This window comes from Salmo salar, chromosome 12, assembly GCF_965601325.2.
Source record: "Salmo salar chromosome 12, fSalSal1, whole genome shotgun sequence".
NCBI lineage: Eukaryota > Metazoa > Chordata > Actinopteri > Salmoniformes > Salmonidae > Salmo > Salmo salar.
In genome coordinates, this window is record NC_138302.1 from 67,139,138 (window position 1) to 67,153,102 (window position 13,965).

The 13,965-nt window shown below is 41.9% G+C and overlaps 1 protein-coding gene across 2 annotated transcripts in view; it reads left to right on the plus strand.

Moving 5' to 3' along the window:
- Positions 1-13,965, plus strand: part of LOC106565568 (sodium-coupled neutral amino acid transporter 3) — a 64,946-nt gene that overhangs the window by 27,129 nt on the left and 23,852 nt on the right. For both annotated transcript variants that reach the window (XM_014132836.3, XM_082959240.1), the window contains 3 exons: positions 9,358-9,431; positions 9,716-9,808; positions 13,881-13,962. In XM_014132836.3, the coding sequence (XP_013988311.2) occupies positions 9,358-9,431; positions 9,716-9,808; positions 13,881-13,962 (249 nt within the window). The remainder of the gene's footprint in view (positions 1-9,357; positions 9,432-9,715; positions 9,809-13,880; positions 13,963-13,965) is intronic.

Genomic DNA, 13,965 nt, shown 5'->3' on the forward strand with positions numbered 1-13,965 from the left:
AGTGCATTCTCAGGAGTCTGCCATGCCAGCTAGGAAGAATAATCTGGGCAGTGGTGGCGTCAGGATGAGTCACAGAGGGTTTAGCTTCATAGGTGTCAGATTGGTCATGTAGGGGTTATGTAATGTGTTTGTGGGTTTAGCACCGAACCTGGCCCATTATATTCTGTGATGATTATGAGTGTTGCTGCGTGTCTTTGCGTGACCCTACTGTCCAGCTCAGGTTTCCAGTTGATAATCTCACCCATAAATCAATGACATATACCATAACATCCACACTCCCTTGTCTTCCTCTAGTTACCATCAAACCTCCTCACCCCAGTAGCTAGAGTACAAGGTGGCAGCAGCCATGGGATCTAGGTTGTTAAGTCTTGTTCCACGAAAATATGTATGTGCTGTAAACTCTCATAATGCTGCTTTTATTAGAAAACTCTCCTAGCCCGAGGGATTTGTTTACCAAGCGACCTTGGATAGGATTACGATACAATAGCTCTCTACCTAGAGGTAAAGCGATGTTTGGGATGTGTGTAGTAATGCCAAATCTATTGACTGTTTACTAGCAGGGTCTAAATCCAGTGGAATTGTAGGCAGGGTGACTAACAAAATCTTCCAAACTAGAAGTATACATGCTACCTCTAGTTAGGAAAGAGAAGATGTTTTTAGTCTTACTGGCAGCATAACCGCATTTCTCACCAAATGTGACTAAATAAGCGTTGATACTATTGTAGACAACCATCACAGACACAAATATTATTCATAGACTGTATCCAAGCTTTATGCCTTGAGTCATGTCTAGAGGATTTTTTTACACAGTGAAAAAAAAACGATTTATTTTGAGCTAGGTGGTTTGTCTGGTCTGGACCAGCTGAGCTCTGGGTTACTAAACTACACTGTCTGTCTGTCTGTCTGTCTGTCTGTCTGTCTGTCTGTCTGTCTGTCTGTCTGTCTGTCTGTCTGTCTGTCTGTCTGTCTGTCTGTCTGTCTGTCTGTCTGTCTGTCTGTCTGTCTGTCTGTCTGTCTGTCTGTCTGTCTGTCTGTCTGTCTGTCTGTCTGTCTGTCTGTCTGTCTGTCTGTCTGTCTGTCTGTCTGTCTGTCTGTCTGTCTTGGCCACTTGGCTTGCTGTATACAGCTCATCTGCTCCTGTGCAACATAAAACTAAACATGTCTCACACACTGTTCATGTGGAATGTAATAGAGCCATGTGTGAAACACAGTACAGTACATTTATTTAAGGTATGTATTTATGTATCTACTATAAATCACATAAATCCACATGCCTCAAATAATTATGCTCTCCAGTAGCCATGTTGAGTTGACTAGTATCCCAGATAGAGAAAGAGGGAAAGAAACATGTAGGTGGAGGGGGCCAGCTAGTCAGGCAGCTTTTCAGTTGACCACTATGTGCTGTGCTCAAGCCTCCAGAGTACCCTCTCCTCTCCCCTCTCCTCTCCTTTCTATTTTTTCTGCCAGAGTACCGTTTCAGTCTGAATCTTAGCTGCTCGTTCCCAAAGGGGTACCGCAGACCTACATAGCAGCACACGCTTCTCTGAACACAGAAAAACAATGGGAAAACTCAACCACACACCCAACTAACATCACAACATTACAGTGGCATCTCAACCCTCCAGTGTATTCTGCTACCCTTTCCTTTGACCTCACCTAACACCTACTCTGTACATTGGAGCCATAGAGCACTGACAAGCATTCTAGTCATCCACTATTGGTATGGCTTGCAGTCTGCTCTAAGGCATGGTGCATCAGACCACACATCTGACACCATTCATGCCTGTGTATGAGTGTAGGTCCTGGTGGGCCCTGGGACCTGTAGCCTATAGCCTCCAACGGGACCAGTGACTGACTGGTAGGATTGCTGTAAGGAGATTACCCAGCTAGCACATTTGGTTCCTTGGAAGTTGTTGGAACATGTGTTTTTGGTTTCACATTGGTTGTGGGAACAAAGCCATACGTTTCCTGACTGGTAATACTGAACATTTTTTAAACATTCTGAGAACAGAAGTGAACATTTTGCCTATTCTGGGAACATTTATGTTTAGGTTGCAGTGAGGTTCTGAGAATGTTTTACTCTGGTTCCTTAAAGTTTTGCTGGGAGGTTATATTAACGCTCTGAGAATGGAAATGATAAGTTATTTAAAAGGTTTTTGAATAACGTCCTTAAAACTTTCTCTGAATGTTTCAATAAGACTTTCAATGGGGATCCTAATAAATACCAAATAACACTGCTAGCTTATTTTGGGTTAACTTTTTGTATTACTCCAAGCACAAACAGGACACATGGACAATCATTTCCTTGGGCATTAATCATGGAAAAACACGTTTATTTTTTATTGTGACACAGCATCAGTGATATTCAAACCTATAATGTTCTGTTCTTTATCCATGGAATTAGTCCACTGCGCTACCAGGATGGAGCTAGCATGCAATGTTTTTTTACTCCTACAAAGCTGTTCATTTTAGTCTATTCAAACAGACCCGATTTCAAAGGAAACAAGCACTTATTAAGATCAGGTGTGGCCAATTAGTGGGCGTGGCCAACACACCTGAACACACTTAGAGAGAGTTTGGTTGATGCTGAGAACGGAATGTGTATGTTTTTAAATAACATTCTTAGATTGTTCACTGAACATTGCTAAAGGTTTCTTGTGGTTTTTATGGAACGTTTTCTTAATGATCTCGAAACAATTTGAAAACAGGACATTAAATTGAACCATGAGGAAACTTGTAGGAAACATTATGCTGAAGTACTGAAATTCCCACAGAGAATGTTGTTTCTTAATGTTCTCTGAACTATTTGATCAAATTCCTAATGTCAAACTAGTTGGAGAACACTCGCAGAACATTAACAAAATTGATATTAAATGTAACCATGTTTGAACTTTTAGGAAATGTCCTGTTAAAGCAATGAAATACCAAGAACAAGTTGTGGGAAGGTTGTATGCAAAATAACCATAAGACAACCACGCTCTCACCAAGCTCTAAGAAACATATGGTTCTCAGAACGTTATGTGCTAGCTGGGTAGTGTGTTTCCTCAAAGGAAAGGGTCTGGAGCAGAGGCAGGCAGAGGGCTACTGACTGTGTGTAACACCTCTGGGCCTGACTGTTGTGTCATGTGAGCTTTAGCTGAACAAAGAGGGTGTTCAGTGGCTTTATGGAGGGAGGTGGCTGTGCACTGGCCCTTATTTGCACCCCACTCACATCCCATTCACATTTCAAACCCCATTAAACCAGCAATGCGCATGCCCCACCGACCTGAGGATCTGTCTTTTTCAGCCATCTATATTTCCTAAGTTTGATGGGTGCAAAATCCACTTGTCACTTAAATCTGTCTGGCTGGATTGATTTAATTTTACTCCTGTGACTCTTTCATACTTTTGCTTGAGCCTGTTGTTTTTTCGTTAATGTTACGACCACGTAAATGTTTGTGATGACCTTTCAAATACACCCCGGTAATGGCTGAAATGTGCTCAATGGGATACAAATATACAGAATTGTCAAAGACAAGCCACCCAAGTCATAGACTGTTCAATCTGCTACCGCACGGCAAGTGGTACCGATGCACCAAGTCTGGAACCAACGGAACACTGAACAGCTTCTACCCTCAAGCCATAAGACTGCTAAATATTTAGTTAAATAGTTACAGTGCATTCAGAAAGTATTCACACCCCCTTTACGTTTTCCAGATTTTGTATTGTTACAGGCTAAATTTAAAATTGATAAAGAACATTTTTGGTCACAGGCCTACACATAATACCCCATAATGTCAGAGTGGAATTATGTTTTTCAACATTTTTACAAATTAATAAAAAATGAAAAGCTGAAATGTCTTTAGTCAGTAAGTATTCAACCCCTTTTTTACAGCAAGCCTAAATAAGTTCAGGAGTAAAAATGTGCTTAATAAGTCACATAATAAGTTGCATGCACTCACTTTGTGTGCAATAATAGTGTTTAACATAATTTTTTAATGACTACCTCATCTCTGTACCCACACATTCAATTATCTGTAAGGTCCCTCAGTATAGCAGTGTATTTCAAACACAGATTCAACCACAAAGACCAAGGAGATTTTCCCATGCCTCGCAAAGAAGGACTGTTGGTAGATGGGTAAAAAATGTAAAAGCAGACATGGAATATCCCTTTGAGCGTGGTGAAGTTATTAAATACTCTTTGGATGGTGTATCAAAACACCCAGTCACTACAAATGTACATGCGTCCTTCCTAACTCAGTTGCCGGAGAGGATGGAACCCACCCAGGGATATCACCATGAGGCCAATGGTGACTTTAAAACAGTTACAGAGTTTAATGGCTGTGATAGGAGAAAACTGAGGATGGATCAACAACATTGCCGTTACTCCGCAATACTAACCTAATTGACAGAGTGAAAAGAAGGAAGCCTGTACAGAATCAAAATATTCCAAAACATGCATCCTGTTTGCAACAAGGCACGAAAGTAATATTGCAAAAAAACGTGAAAGAGCAATTAACTTCATGTCCTGAATACAAAGGTGTTATGTTTAGGGCAAATCCAATACAACACATTACTGAGTACCACTCTGTTAGGGCTTGGTAATTGTGGAGGAGGAATGAGGCGCAGGAACCAGCGAACACAGGGTAGTGGTGTTTTTAATATACACTCACCAAAAAAAACAAATGTTCCCACACACAGGGGAGAAAATACATGCGGCGTACAACAACGTCGACATGAACACAAGCCGTCACACAAGAAACAATCATTAATCCCGCACGAACAGGAGCGGGCCAGCTAAACTAAATAGCCCCTCTAATGGCTAATTGACCACAGGTGTCACAAAATAAAAAAAGGGAAAAGCAAAAGGGAATCGGTGGCAGCTAATAGGCCGGTGACGACGACCGCCGAGCGCCACCCGAGCAGGAGGGGGCGCCACCGTCGGTGGGAATCGTGACACACTCTCCATATTTTCAAGCATAGCTGCATCATGTTATGGGTATGCTTGTAATCGTCGAACTGGGGAGTTTTTCCAGGATAACAAAGAAACAGAATTGTTTCATTTTATTTAACCTTTATTTAAATAGGCTAGTATTTACAATGACAGCCTACCAAAAGGCAAAAGGCCTCCTGCAGGTACGGGGGCTGGGATTAAAAAAGAATAATAATAATAAAAAAATATAGGACAAAACACACATCACAACAAGAGAGACACCACAACACTACATAAAGAGAGACCTACAACAACAACATAGCATGGTAGCAACACGACATGACAACAACATGGTAGAAACACAACATGTCAGCAGCACAACATGGTAGCAACACAAAACATGGTACAAACATTATTGGGCACAGACAAGAGCACAAAGGGCAAGAAGGTAGAGACAACAATACATCATGCGAAGCAGCCATAACTGCCAGTAAGAGTGTCCATGATTGGGTCTTTAAATGAAGAGATGGAGATAATACGGTCCAGTTTGACTGTTTTTAGCAGTGTTGTATGTGGAGGATGAGGGCTGCAGTAGGTATCTCAGATAGTGGGGAGTAAGGCCATAGAGGGTTTTATGAATTCACCTTTCAGCAGGACAATAACCTAAAACACAAGTCCAAATCTACACTGGAGTTGCTTACCAAGAAAACAGTGAATGTTCCTAAGTGGCCGAGTTACAGTTTTGACGTAAATCTGCTTGAAAATCTATGGCAAGACTTGAAAGGTTGTCTAGCAATGATCAACATTTGGCAGAGCTTGAAGAATTTTTAAAAGAATAATGGGCAAATGTTGCACAATCCAGGTGTGGAAAGCTCTTAGAGACTTACCCAAGAAGACTCACAGCTGTTATCGCTGCCAAAGGTGATTCCAGCATGTATTGATTGACTCGGGGGGTTGAATACTTATCGAATCAAGATATATTATTGTTTTATTTTTATTGTATTTTTTTTTACTAATGTTAGAATTTTTCTTTCACTTTGACATTACAGAGTATTTTATGTAGATCGTTGACAAAACATGACATTAAAATCCATTTTAATCCCACTTTGTAACACAACAAATTGTGGAAAATGTCATGGGGTGTAAATACTTTCTGAACGCACAGAAACCAAAAAGCGACCCAGGCTATCTGCACTGACCTTTTTTGCACTAACTTTCTTGACTCATCACATATGCTGCAGCTTCTGTTTATCTATCCTGTTGCCTAGTCCCTTTATTCCTAGTTATATGTGCATGTCTACCTCAAGTTATCATTACTCATTGTGTATTTATTATTAATTGTATTATTATGTGATATTACTTTTCTCTTATTTCTCTATTTTCTTTCTACATTGTTGGGAAGGGCCCATAAGTAAGCTTTTCACTGTTAGTCTACACCTGTTCTTTACGTGACAAATAACATTTGATTTGATACATTGGCTTTCCGTTGAATCTATAAGAACGCTAAAGCTTCATCAGGGATTTAACGCACCGTCTTGACACTTACATCACAATAAAGAGAAGAAAGACAACTTCATTTTGATGTGTGTTCATTTTTTGTGGAATTTAAAAAAGTAATAATTTAATACAGTTTACAAATTAGATGCGCTGAAATGAAAGCCAGTTCCAAAAATCTACACTCAGATTATAGTGATAGTATGTCCGATCTCGCAAACACTGTAACGTATGTATAGATAGGTGTAGTCTAGAGCCAAGCATGTACATTTTTTATCCACGGGTATCCTGCTATTGACACACTTGTTGAATTATACAAGAGACTGTGATAACAACAGTAATTCATTAGGGATTCTATACAACGCAGGTGAGTGCAGGTAGAGCAAGTGTTTGGTGGTTGCAGCCCTGTTCCTCCCATGTATGTTAATTTATTCATATATGCAAATACATTGACTGTATTTATGCAAATTAGGCACCTATTTTAAAAAAAGACCAATTTTCTCCCCAATTTTGTGATATCCAATTTGTAGTTAAGGTATTGTCCCATCGCTGCAACTCCTGTGCGGACTCGGGAGAGGCGAAGGTCGAGAGCCATGCGTCCTCCAAAACACGACCCTGCCAAGCGTTTCTTGACACACTGCTCGCTTAACCTGGAAGTCAGCGTGCATGCACCTGGCCCGCCACAAGGAATCGCAACAGTGCGATGGGAGAAGGACATCCCGGCCGGCCAAACCCTCCCCTAACCCGGAGGATGCTGGGCCAATTGTGTGCTGCCTCATTTGTCTCCTGGTCGCAACACAGCCTGGGATCAAACCCGGGTCTGTAGGGACGCCTCAATCACTGCGATGGAGTGCCTTAGACCGCTGCGCCACTCGGGAGGCCCTATACTTTTCTTTATTTTAACCCAAAATATAAAAAAAGATATATATTGCATTTAAAATAATTGTTTTTAAAACCTTTTAACAATTTTTATGACCGTTGCTAATTAAACCTTAAACCAACATGGTGAGCCTGAGCTAGTAGCGTTTTTATACTCTTTGAACGTTACTAATGTTTTCTTATGTTTTTTATGAAAAGTCTTCTTAAATAAAACCATGAAGAAACTTGCAGAAAACATTATTCTGAGGTACTGACATTCCTGCAGAAGGACATTGTTTCTTAATGTCCTCTGAACGTTCTTTAAATAGAATCATGAGGAAACCTGTAGGAAATGTTACGCTGATGCATTGAAATTCCCACAGAAGTACGTTGTTTCTTAACGTTCTGTGAACAATTTGAGAACATTACTTTAAATAGAACCATGAAGAAACCTGTAGGAAACGTTATGCTGAAGTATTGAAATTCCCACCGGAGAACGCTGTTTCTTAACATTTTCTGAAATATTTTGTCAAGTTCCTTAAATGTGCTGAGAATGTTCCAAAGCCAAGCAGCTATCCCACACCATTCCCATTCCCATGCAAAATAACCATAGGACAACCACGTTCTCACCAAGCTCTAAGAAACATATGGTTCTCAGATCATTATGTGCTAGCTGAGTATACATTAACTGAATGTTTTACAGTGAGGACAGGGGTGAGGTTAGGACACATGGCAGTAGTACCTCATCATGAGAGCTATACCATTAATAAGGTGGCATTGCAGAGCTACCTCACCACCCACAGTCAGACACATCACATGCCAGAGCTATACCACGACTTGCATTGGAGCTTTCTGGACCCGTAGTAGTGGTCTAACATTTCAGATGTTAGTTGGAACACACAGACGTCTCAGCCGAGCGCTGGTATGGGCTCTGGCACTGGTCCTTCCAGGAATGCAGTGGGGGAGAGTTGAGTTGAGCTGAACAGCACACAGAGTGTCTGTCTGTCTGTCTGTCTGTCTGTCTGTCTGTCTGTCTGTCTGTCTGTCTGTCTGTCTGTCTGTCTGTCTGTCTGTCTGTCTGTCTGTCTGTCTGTCTGTCTGTCTGTCTGTCTGTCTGTCTGTCTGTCTGTCTGTCTGTCTGTCTGTCTGTCTGTCTGTCCGTCCGTCCCCGTCCGTCCGTCCGTCTGTCTTCCTAACTGTCTGCCTGCCTGCCTGTCTGTCCCTCTGTTCCCACCACTGCACCGGCTGACTTCTCCTCCACCACAAATCAGCCTGTACTGCATTCTTATACCACGCCGCCCCAGACACAGAACCATGTGAAACGGCGCAGAGTTGATGTCGAGGTGAAAGACGTGCTTGGCCACTCCGAAGCAAGCTCAGCTCCAGCTGCCAAGAGTAACAATTCGAAAGAAATTCGATAGAGAGGAAACAATTTGGAGTAGGAGGGCAGGAGTAGATGCTCTGGGAAGTGAACAGAAAGATCAGGTTTCTGTGTTCCGTCCGTCCAGATTGGTCTGTTTGACCAGATGTTGGCCGCTGGGGGCTGAAGCAGTATTTTGGGAGATCTTGGAACAGAGAATCTTGTACTTTTTGTTAACTCTGCGGTTTCTCCTCAGCTCGCCAATGTCAGCATTATCTTGTAAATATTTTCCCCTTTAAATAGCGCCCTTAATGTCCTTGTGGTTATTTCTAGTGGTGGGGGAATGGGGAGATATTTGTAGATAATGCTTTGTTAGGCTGAAGCTCTGTATGAGGCTAACCCTGGGTGAACCTGAGTCAGTCGGTTGCTTATTATGAATGCGCTCCATAACCCAAGACCCCATAACCCAACACCCAGCTGTACATCCAGCTGAATCAATTGTTTACATGGAGGAATGTCATCTATAGAGCCATGGATTAGGACAGCTGTTACTGTCATACTGCACCAGAACGTACTACAGGCTGGTCATCAAGTTCAATAAGGATGAGGATGATGATGATGAAAATAAAGATGACGATGATGATTATTATGACAATGATGGTGTTGATGATGAAGATGGTGATGATGACGATGATGATGGTGATGATGATGCTCTCTCCTCTCTCCTCTGCAGGGTGCTCCTGACGGTAGTGGCTGTCCTCTCATCTTACTCCATCCACTTGCTACTCAAGTCCTCTGGCATTGTGGGTATGTAATCTTCAGACCATAAGCAAAACCTTATTGGAGACAATACAGACCATACAGTCAACCCCTACAGGCCATGTCAGGAAGACTAATGTCATGATAACATCCCACAGCCTTACAGGTTGCTTCTTCTCTTTAACGCGTTTTTAATTACACTAATCACTTTGAATTCACAGCCCCCTCCTGAGTGTCCTACATTCTACTATGCTTTAATAGCATGGCTTTTCTGCATGCTCTATGCGGCAGTACAGTACTCTATGTTAATGTGCTTGGTGACTTTGACTCAGGTATCCGGGCGTATGAGCAGCTGGGCCAAAGGGCGTTTGGAACGCCAGGCAAGATGGCCGCCGGCATCGCCATCACACTGCAAAACATCGGCGGTAAGGGCTCACACACACACACATACATACAGTTAAAGTTGGAGGTTTACATACACCTGAACCAAATACATTTAAACTCAGTCTTTCACAATTCCTGACATTTAATCCTAGTAAAAATTCCCTGTCTTAGGTCAGTTAGGATCACCACTTTATTTTAAGAATGTGAAATGTCAGAATAATATTAGAGAGAAGGATTCATTTCAGCTTTTATTTCTTTCATCACATTCCAAGTGGGTCAGAAGTTTACATACACTCAATTAGTATTTGGTAGCATTGCCTTTAAATTGTTTAACTTGGGTCAAACTTTTCGGGCCTTCCACAAGCTTCCCACAATAAGTTGGGTGAATTTTGGCCCATTCCTCCTGACAGAGCTGGTGTAACTGAATCAGGTTTGTTGGCCTCCTTGCTCACACATGCTTTTTCAGTTCTGCCCAGAAATGTTCTATGGGATTGAGGTCAGGGCTTTGTGATGGCCACTCCAATACCTTGACTTTGTTGTCCTTAAGCCAACTTTGGGAGTATGCTTGGGGTCATTGTCCATTTGGAAGACTCATTTGCGACCAAGCTTTAACTTCCTGACTGATGTCTTGAGATGTTGCTTATATCCACATACTTTTCCAACCTCATGATGCCATCTATTTTGTGGAGTGCACCAGTCCCTCCTGCAGCAAAGCACCCCCACAACATGATGCTGCCACCCTGTGCTTCACAGTTGGGATGGTGTTCTTCAGCTTGCAAGCCTCCCCCTTTTTCCTCCAAACATAACGATGGTCATTATGGCCAAACAGTTCTATTTTTGTTTCATCAGACCAGAGGACATTTCTCCAAAAGTACGATCTTTGTCCCCATGTGCAGTTGTAAACCGTAGTCTGGCTTTTTTATGGCGGTTTTGGAGCAGTGGCTTCTTCCTTGCTGAGCGGCCTTTCAGGTTATGTCGATATAGGACTCGTTTTACTGTGGATATAGATACTTTTGTACCTGTTTCCTCCAGCATCTTCACAAGGTCCTTTGCTGTTGTTCTGGGATTGATTTGCACTTTTTGCACCAAAGTGCATTCATCTCTAGGAGACAGAACGCATCTCCTTCCTGAGCGGTATGACGGCTGCGTGGTCGCATGGTGTTTATACTTGCGTACTATTGTTTGTACAGATGAATGTGGTACCTTCAGGCGTTTGGAAATTGCTCCCAAGGATGAACCAGACTTGTGGAGGTCTACAATTTTTTTTCTGAGGTCTTGGCTGATTTCTTTTGATTTTCCCATGATGTCAAGCAAAGAAGCATTGAGTTTGAAGGTAGGCCTTGAAATACATCCACAGGTACACTACCAATTGACTCAGATTATGTCAATTAGCCTATCAGAAGCTTCTAAAGCCATGACATCGTTTTCTGGAATTTTCCAAGCTGTTTAAAGGCACAGTCAACTTAGTGTATGTAAACTTCTGACCCACTGCAATTGTGATACAGTGAATTCTAAATAATCTGTCTGTAAACAATTGTTGGAAACTTTACTTGTGTCATGCACAAAGTAGATATCCTAACCGATTTGCCAAAACTAGTTTGTTAACAAGAAATTTGTGGAGTGGTTGTAAGACGAGTTTTAATGTCTCCAACCTAAGTGTATGTAAACTTCCGACTTCAACTGTACATGCATACACACACACACGCACACACGCACGCACGCACGCACGCACGCACGCACGCACGCACACACACACACAGCTAGCATAGCACTTGCACAAAAACACGTCATTGGGTCTAATGGCCGTGTCGCTCCGAACTGCGCATGTGCATGCCGTCAAATTAAAGGCAAAATGAAAACGTGTCAGTTTGTCACTTTCATCTAGGTTTTGCCTTTACAATTAGAGAAAATTTCAGGATGAAATTTTCACTTCTCTCATTGATTTGTTAAACCCCAAACCCCGGTCTGGTCTGTCAAGTCGGCTTCGCGACGCGTTCCCGGAAGTATTGCGATGTTGCGCCTTTGGGTTTGAAAACTGTGATATGTCTTTGCCAATGGATACCCTGAGAGCAGCCTGGCTCTATGGCCAATTAGCATTTCTCCTTTCTCTTCCTAGTGTCTACATACTGTATCTCTATTCTTCTGTTTTCTCTCCCTGATGTGTATATGTGGAAGGTGATAGGATTATGAGTCTGTATGAGAGGATGCAGGCAAGACCAGGCACACAGCAAATTAGCCACTGTTGCTTAGCGTAGATTTTTCAGTGTAGCATTTCTAGTGTTGATTAACTCTCTAAGAGTGAAATTAACACTCAGTGGTGTAAAAGAACCCCAGTGTTGGTGTCCATCACCTGTGTTGAGTGTGAGATTGTGATTGTGATTGTGTAAGTTTTACTCTGTGGAAAGTAAAATATTCCCATCAAAACTAGACCCATCATATTATTATCATATTTTCCAGCATGCTCTACTGCTGCTAGATTTTTTAAAATATTGTTTTTAATATCTGCTTTTTTCATGCCCATTGATTGATTACACACATTTTTCTTAACTAATCCAATCAGTTAGTCAGATTTATTGCTCCCGTTACGGAAATGGTTGTTCCAGTTTAAATGGTTTAGGTAGTCTCCTTTATCAATGCTCCTAACCCTGCAGGTTGCGGGTGAATAAATTGTTCATCTGTTGGATGTCCTTACTCTGGTTGGATTCCAATAGGAATTCCACATCATTTTGCAATCCTGCATAATGTGACTTGCATGCCTGATGTGGCCTGTAAACCAGGAGGTTCCTAACACCACTGTGTTAGGGTAAAACTTGGCTATCAAAATAAGGCCTTATGATATACTGTATGTAATGTATTGTCATAAACAGTTTAATTTTAATAATAACATTCACCTACAGTAAGAACTCAGTTGGTGAAGTCCACAGGACTGAAAATGAATGAATTCAACAACCATGTCTCTGTCAGTAACAAATGCAGTCATGCGTGGTAACTCTACAATTCACTAAAAAAAGCAAGGCACACTGAGGGAAGACGTCATAAAGAGGACGCGGCCAGCCAGCCTATAATGTAAACTCCGACAGTAATATCTTCAAATGTTTAAATTCTAATTTAACCAAATTGTGTGCAGTCATGACTACTGGTTTCAATGACATTTTCAGCCAACTTACAAGCAAATACTTTTACTGTTACAAACCAGCCTGCTATTAGCACTGCATTTGTCAGCTAGTGGCTATCAACACTTAGCTGGCTAATTTACTGCTTTAATAGCGAATTAAGCCACATTAAAGTAAACTAAAGTTTTGGAATTACATAACACCATCTAACCAGTTAGCTATCAAAGAATGTTAGCCTGCTAGCTAGCCTAGCCAACCACCACGGTCGGCATAAGTAGCAAGCAAGAACAACACACCAGTAGAAAGAGAGCGGAGACTTACAGATTGACAGCTGGGGCCCATCTATTGGTAAAAGAGTGGAGGCTGAGTTAACAAAGTGAAAGCCAGGGAGAGAGGTACTTCAGGGGGAGAGGCCGTAGCCATAGCTAGCTGGCGAGCAAGCAGGGGGAAGCGGGAGCACCGGGCCGAGGGAGATCCAATAGTGATATAGCGAGGGAAATCCAAAGTAGATTCCAGAGGTAATAATCCAGAAGCAGCAGATGGCACCGAGGACAAATGGAACAGTCAACAAACTGGCGATCGGAATAAGGCTCCAGGCAGGGAACTCAGTAGCACAGAGTAGGTTCTCTGAATGACGTTGACAATAGTCCATGTAGGGTAATTCCGAAAGACATCCAAATATAAGTTAATAAATCTAAAATAAAAACATAACTATTTTGGAGTTATAGGTAACCAGATTGCGACTACAACTAAGGTTTGAGTATGTGTCTGGATGTGTGTGTGCGTGCCTGCATGCTTGTATGTATGTATGTATGTATGTATGTATACTGTTTGTGTATGCTGTGTGTCTATACTGTGTGTGTATATTGTGTATGTATACTGTGTGTACTCTGTGTGTGTAATCTGTGTGAGTGTGTGTGTGCGTGTCCATGTATGTATACAGTGTATGTGTGTGATCCTATTACTAAAAGCTATGTGTCTTTGTGTGTCCCTCCCACAGCCATGTCCAGTTACCTGTACATTGTGAAGTATGAGTTCCCTCTGGTCATCCAGGCCTTCCTGGGGGTTGACAATCCATCAAGGTG